Source organism: Portunus trituberculatus, chromosome 28 (assembly GCF_017591435.1).
Source record: "Portunus trituberculatus isolate SZX2019 chromosome 28, ASM1759143v1, whole genome shotgun sequence".
NCBI lineage: Eukaryota > Metazoa > Arthropoda > Malacostraca > Decapoda > Portunidae > Portunus > Portunus trituberculatus.
This window is the reverse complement of record NC_059282.1, coordinates 1,324,770-1,334,769: the sequence shown is the minus strand read 5'-3', so window position 1 is coordinate 1,334,769 and position 10,000 is coordinate 1,324,770. Positions and strand designations below refer to the sequence as shown.

The following is a 10,000-nucleotide window of genomic DNA, read 5'->3' as shown; positions in this document are numbered from 1 at the left end:
GCTCCCGCCTGCGCTGTCTACGGTTGCCTGTTGCTTGAGTTGCCAGTAAAATCTGCTATTAATAGAACCTTAGTGTTTCTTTAGCTTGCTGTTTATTGCTGCTTATATTTACATTACATTATCGGAGGTTTTAAAGTGTTATTACTTTCGGGAACACGTGTTTGTACCACTTTCTACGTTGGAATGTCATTGGCGTCCTCAGCTTTCTCTCTCTCTCTCTCTCTCTCTCTCTCTCTCTCTCTCTCTCTCTCTCTCTCTCTCTCTCTCTACGCATCATCAACAGCCATCTCCGACCCCAACGTGAAAAAAATCGGTTGCTTTTTTTTTTTTTTTGACTTCTGTCCTGCTCCTAATACCAGTGAACGCAACGTGATTGTGGCGAGTCAATAGGAACCTTTGAAAGATAATTAGATAGATTTATGAATAGGCATGATAGGTGGGTGTAGGAATGTGTGCTGCAGAGAGACTGCCGCCTCTAAAACGCACCTACACTGTAACTTAATTCCTTGCTGTTAGTGATGTGTTCGTGGCTTTGACTTCAGACGGAATATTATGAGAGAGAGAGAGAGAGAGAGAGAGAGAGAGAGAGAGAGAGAGAGAGAGAGAGACTTATCAGATGAAGTAATACATATATTATATTGCGTAGTCACTTTAATCATTACTATTATATAGAGGGATTGCATGACCGGCTCTTATCGCTTCTTTTGATCATTGCATAAGTTGTTACAAAACCTCAAGAACAAGTTAACGAATCCGGCTCTTGTCGATGCATCTTTAACGGAAAAAAATAAGCAACTCGATCAAGTGAATCTGCTTAGCGTGGCTCTGAGAGATTATTCAGCTGCTTGTGGTATGAGCAGATTCCCTTTAAACATCGGTGGTAAGGGAAGCAATGTGCGGTGGTTATACAACGCCGGTGTGTTGGGTAATAAGGAGGGAGCGAGCGCCGCGTGGTGGGTTCGTCAGTGATCCCGGACTGTGGTTCACGGGCCAGGAGCCGCGATCTACACTGTTATGGAACCACCGGGACACCTGATTACACTGGGCTAACCTGGACATGTTTTCTTCCTCGGGCGAGAAAATGATATATATATATATATATATATATATATATATATATATATATATATATATATATATGATTTCACTCAGAGACAATTACAAATATATGTTGCATAACTATGGAATCTGGCTATATCGTTCTCTATTGTACACCATTATACATATTTCAGCATCATATTACTGTGTAAATTATAATTTCATGTATCCCCCTACAATTAGAACCAATAGCTAATGTGTCTTCGAGCTTCCCAGTGGCTGGGCATGTTATGTGGTAGGATAAGATAAGAGGCGGCAGTGACAGGAAACCGCCGCACTGCCTTATGCAAGGTGCTATAGGCTTCACGGCTGCTGCACGCCGGTCAGATGGCGCAAGGCTGGGGCGTCATGTCACTTGATTAACTGTGCCACCCTGCAGCTGCCCCTTCCCCCCACACTTTAATAGTGCCTCATTTACCCACGACCCGCTGTACTACATACCGTACCAGACTAGTCCCTATTTGTCTCTTGCACTTTCCTTTACTTTTCTTAGAAGCTGCGGCCCTTGGGAGCTTATTCCTGTCACTCCAGTGGCCTGCCAGCACACCTCTGCCTCTTAAACATCGCTGTCACAGAAACACAACATTTTATTTAATCGTTATGTGCGTGATTAGTGTAGCACACACACACACACACACACACACACACACACACACACACACACACACACACTCTCTTGTTGACATACGTAGGAAGAAAGGGATACTATTTGCTTTGGCTTGCCATTTCGACATTCCAAATATTTTAGCAGTTAAAATATTTCAATAAGGATTCTACATTTATCATCAATATAAAAAGCTCCCATGAGAACCTGACAGGTAATCTGTGAGGCTTTGCGAAAGTATGACAGAACAGAGTTTCGTGCCAAGATTTTTTTTTTTTTTTTTTTGCTACTGCATCCTGAGACATGGCCTGCAGATCAATATCCTCTCCTCCTTTGAGCGAGAGTCGTTAGGCTGCACCTCCATTGTTACCTGCTCTTACACAACTGGCTTGAGTCCCAGATGAGCGGCGTGATGACGGTGGCGAGCCAAACAAAGCAAAGCAAGGTACATATTACGACGCACACTGGGCCGGATTTTCAAACTCTGTTACACTGACAACTCTCAAGAGCCAGAGATTGTTAGTCCAGTTTCCATGGGTGTTGTTTTCCCCATTGACTATGTACACGTGCTCCTTATTTCACGCACTGTTATCATGAAAACACCACAATTTATTGAAGTAATCTAAATAAGAGTGAAGTGTTTCAGAAGGCGGTGACTGTGGCCCGCTTTGTTCTCTCATATCGACTCTTTTTAAACGGTACAGAGATGATTTGCTAGGTTTTCAAGAATTTTCCTTTTGTTGATATTGGAAAATCTTATTAACATGTTACTACAACACTAACAGCAGCCTCTAAATCTAAAGCCCGTGTAACTTTATCTAGAGCCCTTTGAATGTAGTAGAAGTAAAGCCAGAAGTGTTTCAGAATATGATCATGTGTCGTAATAGTATACTGAACCTTTGATAAACCGTCAGCACTTCTTAAAGTCAATAAACGGACTTATGTGGTATGTAACACGTCCTGTGACACCCTAGACTGGTTCCGTAACTGTGATAATCGTTCCCTTAATATTCCCAGTCATGGTCAAGTCTCTTCTTTCTGAGAAACCGTAAACCATAAACCATTGAGGTTCCAAGGCAGGACACTGATCAGTATATATGAGGCGTGGCAAGAATATTAAATAAAGGAACGTTAAGAGTACATGCAGGAAGACGAGGAAAAAAGAAAGAAAACTCTATTTATAGAGTAATGTAGTAATGATATATATATATATATATATATATATATATATATATATATATATATATATATATATATATATATATATATATATAGAGAGAGAGAGAGAGAGAGAGAGAGAGAGAGAGAGAGAGAGAGAGAGAGAGAGAGAGATAAACTGGACGGAGGAAAAATGTACCCTCACTTGTAACAAACAACGATAAGCTAGATAGGAAAAGAAAAGAATAATAGTAACGTAAATGATAAAAACAAAGTTGATGAAAGGAAGATAACGTCAAATGTGAAGCTCAGTGGGTAAGTATTTTCCAAGTCGGTGTTTCATTACGTGTTTAAAACCACCACCTGGAAAATACAGTTCCTCTTACACTCTCTGCGCTTTACCTTATATAAAACAGCCACTCGATCCCTGAGTCTTGTAAGAAGGTAGGAAATTGTAGGAGTTCGCTGTATTTGATGATGTCGACACGTTATTGTGGTGTTTTCTGAACGTGTAAGTAGGGAGAGCAGGTGAAGGTTGACTGACTGACTGGTAAAGCTTCCTGACAAAGTGAAGACTGACTCACTGAACGACTGACCTTCTCTTGACTAAATAGAAGGTTGATTGGCTGATAAATCTGAACAAACAAAAGACTGACTGATTAATCTCATCCACTAACTAAATAAAAGATTGATATGACCGATGTAAACCTCCAAATAAACAAGACTGACTGATTAATCTGACTCACTGACTAAATAAAAGATTAACTGACGTGACTGGCTGAGTAAACCGCCCGTGGCAAAGGATGAGACTGATTGACTTATTTTCTGACTAAGTAAAGACTGACTGACTTCAACCACTGAATCACTGTGTCTTTCAAGAGTTAATACAATGCGATAAAGACTTCTGGCACAAAAAAATAATTCGATAATTCAAACTTCTGTGAATCTGTAGTTTACTGTCAAATCACTTAACTCTTTCACGACTAAGACTTTCCTTTGTTAAAATTGAGGACACCGTGACATTTCGCATAGACACACAAACGTTAAAGAGTAAAACGCTGATTGTTTCTCTCCTTATATTACTAAAAAGCGTGTGAGAAACTAAAAAAGAAAAATAAATCTGAAATAAGTAAAACAACTGGTGATTAAGAAAGTTGTATGTATATAGCACTAACAGAATTATTCACAAAGAAAGATGTAGAGAAGTAAAATCAAAGAAGAGGTGTCGTGTTGCCATGTTTGCCATTAACAGCGATAGATTTACTGCGTTTGAGAATACGTGTGAGAAACTGACATGAAAGTAAATATTAGATTAGTACATATACCACACTAACAGAATTATTCACAAAGAAAAATGTATAGCAATCATTAGATCGAATACCAGTCGTCGTGTTGTAATATTTGCCATTAGCAGCGAAAGATTTATAGCGTCACAACATTCCTATAATACGGCGCCGGGGCAAGCAACGAGATAGATAATGGTCGTTGCAATTGTACTCAACTCCTTCATCTGAGTGGGTGTTCAATTGTAGTAATGTCTCCTTGTTATCCAGACGCGCTGTGTTGAACTATTGTGTTGCGTAAGTGAGATCCCGGCTTTGTCTTGAGAGAGAGAGAGAGAGAGAGAGAGAGAGAGAGAGAGAGAGAGAGAGAGAGAGAGAGAGACTTACGTATACAGGTTAATAACGATGTGTGTGTAGGAAAAAAAGAAATAGGTAGAACGAGGTTGGAAAGTAAGAAAAAGAAGATAGGTAGAACGAGGTTGAAAAGTTAGAGAGAGAGAGAGAGAGAGAGAGAGAGAGAGAGAGAGAGAGAGAGAGAGAGAGAGAGAGAAAGACGTACTGGTTAATATTATGACGAACATGCATTAAAAAAAAAAAAAAACAAGAAAAACAGGTTGAAAGCTGATTAAAAAAAGTAGAAAGAATAGACGGAGGAAAATGATAATGAAAAAAAAATAATAATACAACTAATCACAAAGTAAAGGTCAAAACATAATAATGACGGGAAAAAAAAAAAAACTTGTTCAGGATACGACGCACGCACACTGATTACAAGTCCACCAAGGCTAGTCTGAAGAGATGGCCGCGTCACTCTTCAGGCTGGGTATCGAGGGACAAGCAGGCAGTGAGGGTGTGGTTATATAGTTGGCAGTTATTAGGTCTTTGTCTTTTGAGTTATTCAGTCTTTATTTTGAACACCATTAACTTCGGTATGGAGTTATTAGATAGTTAAGATTATTAATAAGGTTTTCAGTCTTTTTCACTTTTTCTCTGTGATGATATAGAATCTTTGTCAAACTATTACTGTAATCATGTAAATATTCTTGAAAATGTTAGCAACCTTCACCAAAACCTGTTAAGCGAAGTAACAGATGAGACGCCAACACGTTTGAGAATGCGATTCCTTGGTAGTTTCAACTAGCTGAAACTGTTGACAAAGAAATAAAAAGTTTAAGTGACTGCATGCGTGTCGCCTTTCTCTGCTAGCGTAGTAATGACGGTGTCTCGGATCCCTTAGCTAGCAAGGCAAGAAACGTGGACAGGAACAGATGGATGCCAGTGTGCGGTGGTGGCGGCGGACTGATGGCAGCAGCGGTCATGAACGCAAACGCAGAATTTAAGAACCCTTCCGAGTTCTTTTGATCCTATCGCCTGACCTTCACCCCTTCCCTTCCTTCGCCATGCCTCTTCACTCTGAGAAGTGGTCGAGGAAGAGGAAGATCGACCATGGGAGTGAGTGGAGGCCGCTGTACATGCATCCCCGACCTACTACAAGGGCAACTGGCGGCGCGGCGTGCAGCAGTGCGGTGCTGGAGGCCTCAGGGAGTAGGGACGAGGGAGCCAGTGCCTTGCAGGGCAGTGGCGCTGGCCATCTCTCCTCTGTGCCTGCAGGGAGAGATGAAGAAGCAGGGGATGAAGGAGCTTTTGGAGTAGCCGCGGCTGGTGGTAAGCTGAGTGGAGGCAAGATCAACATAAACGTCCGGAATGCCTCAGCACTGCTACCCGACCCAGCCCACCTGCCCCACTACAAGCTAGTCAAGCTTTTGTAAGTCCCTGTGTATACTTAGAAGGTCAGGAGTTCAGGGTCGATTTAATGGTTGATTGTGTTGATGGTGGTGGATGTACTGACTGGTGCTGATGTGGTGTACGTACGTATATAATGGCGACCTCAATAAACTTGGCTGGCCTACATGTGCTACTACTACCTCCGGCCTTGGGGGTGCAAGCTCAGTGCTTTCAGTTTCGTGGTTTTCCTTTCCTTCCTTCAGTTATCCACTACGCTTCATTAGTGATTGTCTGGTCGACAGGTTCACTCACTCTGCTCAGCCTGTGATCGGGTGCTACTCTCGGAATTACCAATGAACTTCACGGGGATACTCAGGCCGTATGTTGTCACTTGTCATGCTGTCAATCATTGTCTCACTGCTTTCCAAGGTTCACGTCCAGATGGAACTACTGCCTTACTTCTGTGATTTTAGGTATAATTTCCTTTTTATCTTCCTTTATATTAAAAGAAAAATCAACTAGCGTAGTGATGACCTACTTAAAGCCATGCTTCATGCACTGCACAACTTCCAGATTTAAGTAGAAATAGTGATGAACATTGCAAGAGTTTGTTCAAACCCGCCAAGTTTGCCATTGTGAAATACTATTCGGTAGGAACCACTGACCTACATGGCCCTCCACTGTATCACTTCCCCCAGTGCACCAACTCTGCCTCTTATTCACAGTTCACGATATCGAGAGTTTGGCTTTGACACCTTTATGGCTCATGTTCTCAAGGACTAGACTGGTGTTGGGCAGGGCGCACAGTGGCGGGTGAGCGTCACGCGAGGCGGGGGAAGGACTGGGAGCTGGGATGGAGGGAGGGAGTGGCTCGCCAGACTATCTGCACCACGTTGCTGATTCATGGTCCCTTTTAACCCCAACAGCAAGTCGTTCCGTCTGCAGAATTTACAAAAGGATCACAGACCGCTCAAGATTGTGCGTGCCAGCCACCAGTACATGTACGACAACACCAACTCTGAGTACATCGACTGTGTGAACTTCGTCTCCCATGGTGAGCACCGCCACCCCCACCCAACCACTGTCTTTTCATCTTTCCCGTCCGGCATGTCCCCTAAACTTACTGTTGTGTGTAGTGATAATGTGCATGTTAGACTGAAGGAGACTTTTGTAACGAGGTAGTGAACTAGACGTGTTACATGAATCACATTGTATCAATCCATGACCACGCATCACCAATACACCTTTGTCTGTGCAGTGGGCCACTGTCACCCCTCCGTGGTGCGGGCCGCCTATCTCACCAACAACTTGGAGGCCATCACGCCGGGCTGGGACATTGACTGGGGCGAGCCCACCTACCCGCAGCAGCTGCGCCATACCCTGCCGGAATATCTCGACACTTTCTTGTTCTGCAACTCAGGGTGCGTCTCTCACACGTCTGTATAGGTGACAATATGATTTGTTTTAGTTATCACTATATACTGCGCTGCAAACACGAGACGTAGCATCGCTATACATATTCTTTTAATAGATCTGAGGCGGTGGACCTGTCACTGCAGCTATCCCAACTGTACACTGGCGGCACGGAGGCTGTGGTGACCGACAACGCCTTCCATGGCTCCATCGACTCTGTCCACCATCTCTCCCCCAAAGTGTTCAAGACCAACAACATCAGTAAGTCCCTGGAACTCCTGGCACGAGGCGGAAGTCTTGTTTTAAGACCGAGGTTACACGCTTGTTTTCACCTCACCGGGCGATGAAAGCGTCTTTAAGACCTAGACTCGGTGAACCTATTGGCATTTGAATAACATCTTGACCATCCATGTTGTATTACAGTTACTCAAAGATTTAGTTAACACATTGCACATCAGAATAACAAAAAGTGGCGCACATAAACATCAGTAAGACGTGTTTTTTTTTTTATTTATTTATTTATTCATTTATTTTATTTTTATTTATTTATTTTTTTTCCTGTGCGACACCACTCGATTGACAAACGGTGTTTTTGTCTCACGCAGCCAAGGCGGACTGGGTGCACATCATCCCCATGCCGGACCTGTACCGGGGAGAGCACCGGCGGGAGGACCCGGCGGCGATCGACAAATACCTGGCGGAGGCGCGAGAGGTGGTGCAAGGGGCGCGGCAGGCCGGGAAGGTGAGTGAGCAGTGATCATTACATCACACTCAGCAAGACTCTTCAATCATTCAAAAGACCTTCGGTCCGCACCACACCTCAAGAACACGCGTGTCACTGGTGGGGAGGGGGAAAAAAAGGAGCACCAAATTCTTGATACGCAGTGTGCGCACTTCCGCAGTAATTTGTCACGTGTATCTGTAATGTTTTCATCCTTGCCGTGCTCCAGCAAACTGTCAACATTCAGTGTAAGGTTTGGATGCCTTCCCTCACCACAGCCTCGACAATGTGACTAACTTATTCATACATTTATGATTTCATTATCTCGATCACAATTGGCTGGTCAGAATGTGCTATTACGTGATTGAAATTATCCTTAGTTTATCATCAGCTGTGAAGTAAAAAAAAAATATGTATATATATTCTCTTTCTTTGTTTTCTAGTTTATTTAATTCCCGCGATATGCAAACCTAACCTAACTAACTAACTAACCTTACTAACACTAACGCCGCGCCTCCCGTCACTCCTCACTCCCCAGGTCGCGTGCTTCATCTCGGAGCCCATGCTGATCATCCCGGGCTGCATCATGCCGCCGTCCACGTGGCTGCAGGAGGTCTACAAGTGAGTGTCGGGCCCTCCATTCATGTGTAATTACGCTATCATAATCAGTTTACTTTCCATTAAGTTTTCTTCGGCCGTCATTTCCACCATAACCTCACACTTCTCCCTCCTTGCTTGCATCGCAGCTCATTCATGTGTGTGTGATATTCTCTCTCTCTCTCTCTCTCTCTCTCTCTCTCTCTCTCTCTCTCTCTCTCTCTCTCTCTCTCTGCTTTCATACTTCATAGTTGCATCTGGTTTTTCCCTCCTTGCCGAACCTCACTATTCCTGTCTGGTTCTCCCTCCCCGCCTAACTTCGTATTCGTGGCAGGCTGGTGCGGGAGAGTGGTGGTCTGTGCATCGCTGACGAGGTGCAGACTGGCTTGGGTCGTCTCGGATCGCATTTCTGGTCCTTCCAAGCTCAGGAGGTCAACCCAGATATTGTCATCATTGGAAAGACGATTGGTGAGGATACGTTTGTGATACCGAGCATAACTTGAGACGCATGTGTGAATTGTTGATATTGCTTAGGTTGTCCTGTTTCTAAAATTCGAATATTTCTTACGGCGGCAAGTAACCTCTTCAGTACTGGGACGGTTTTACTACGAGTTTTTCGTGTAATTAGACGATTTTATTTATATTATGAAGGGTCTATAGAGGCCAGAAGATTAATGCACAGAATCGTCACTATTTTATTCCCCACACAAATTTCTGAAGCTGTATTAAATCGCCAAATAGCAGAACAAATATGAAAACACGTCGTGGTACTGAATGGATTAAATGGATAATTATTTGATTATTTAGCTGGTCTTAACTGCATATGAAAGGGAAATTAAATTGCTAAAGTGTGAATGCATGATCACTTGAATAGCGGTGTTGAAATGAATCAAAGATAATATTTTTCTGTCTCCTCGCAGGGAACGGCTACCCCATGGCGTCTGTGATCACCTCTAAGGAGATAGCGGCGGTGCTGGGAGACCGCGCCAAGGAGGTAACTAACTGACTGTCTGTCTGTCTGTATGTATGTATGTCAATCTGTGTCTATCAATCTATCGTTCTGTCTGGATGTCTGTTTGTCAGTCTATCAGTCTGTCTTTATTTGTCAATCTAAATCCGTCTCTCTCTCTCTCTCTCTCTCTCTCTCTCTCTCTCTCTCTCTCTCTCTCTCTCTCTCTCTCTCCTACTCAGCGTTTAGTCTGTTTCGCCGTCACGAGTCACGTACAACGCTAAGTTCACAATAACAACGCACAGACAGACTCACCACCGAGGCGTCAACGTAACGTAATGCGGTTATTCATTCACCGATCACCGTAAACAAATACATAGGCAGTCTTCTTGTTGCCTCATAATCTGCCGTTTGTATGATGCTCCGACAAAACAAAGGATAGTGAGGGAGGG

At 43.3% G+C, this 10,000-nt stretch overlaps 1 protein-coding gene across 7 annotated transcripts in view; it reads left to right on the top strand.

Annotated features, from left to right (window-relative positions):
* Window positions 1-10,000, top strand: part of LOC123510224 (5-phosphohydroxy-L-lysine phospho-lyase-like) — a 26,947-nt gene that overhangs the window by 6,327 nt on the left and 10,620 nt on the right. For 4 of the 7 annotated variants that reach the window (XM_045265169.1, XM_045265168.1, XM_045265171.1 and 1 more), the window contains 8 exons: window positions 5,381-5,908; window positions 6,795-6,922; window positions 7,127-7,289; window positions 7,400-7,542; window positions 7,887-8,023; window positions 8,541-8,623; window positions 8,934-9,067; window positions 9,520-9,593. In XM_045265169.1, coding sequence (XP_045121104.1) covers window positions 5,544-5,908; window positions 6,795-6,922; window positions 7,127-7,289; window positions 7,400-7,542; window positions 7,887-8,023; window positions 8,541-8,623; window positions 8,934-9,067; window positions 9,520-9,593 — 1,227 coding nt within the window. In that variant the 5' untranslated portion in view covers window positions 5,381-5,543. Of the gene's footprint in view, window positions 1-5,380; window positions 5,909-6,170; window positions 6,342-6,794; window positions 6,923-7,126; window positions 7,290-7,399; window positions 7,543-7,886; window positions 8,024-8,540; window positions 8,624-8,933; window positions 9,068-9,519; window positions 9,594-10,000 lie in introns of those variants that run through there. The other 3 variants (XM_045265172.1, XM_045265174.1, XM_045265173.1) reach the window with 3 other exon arrangements.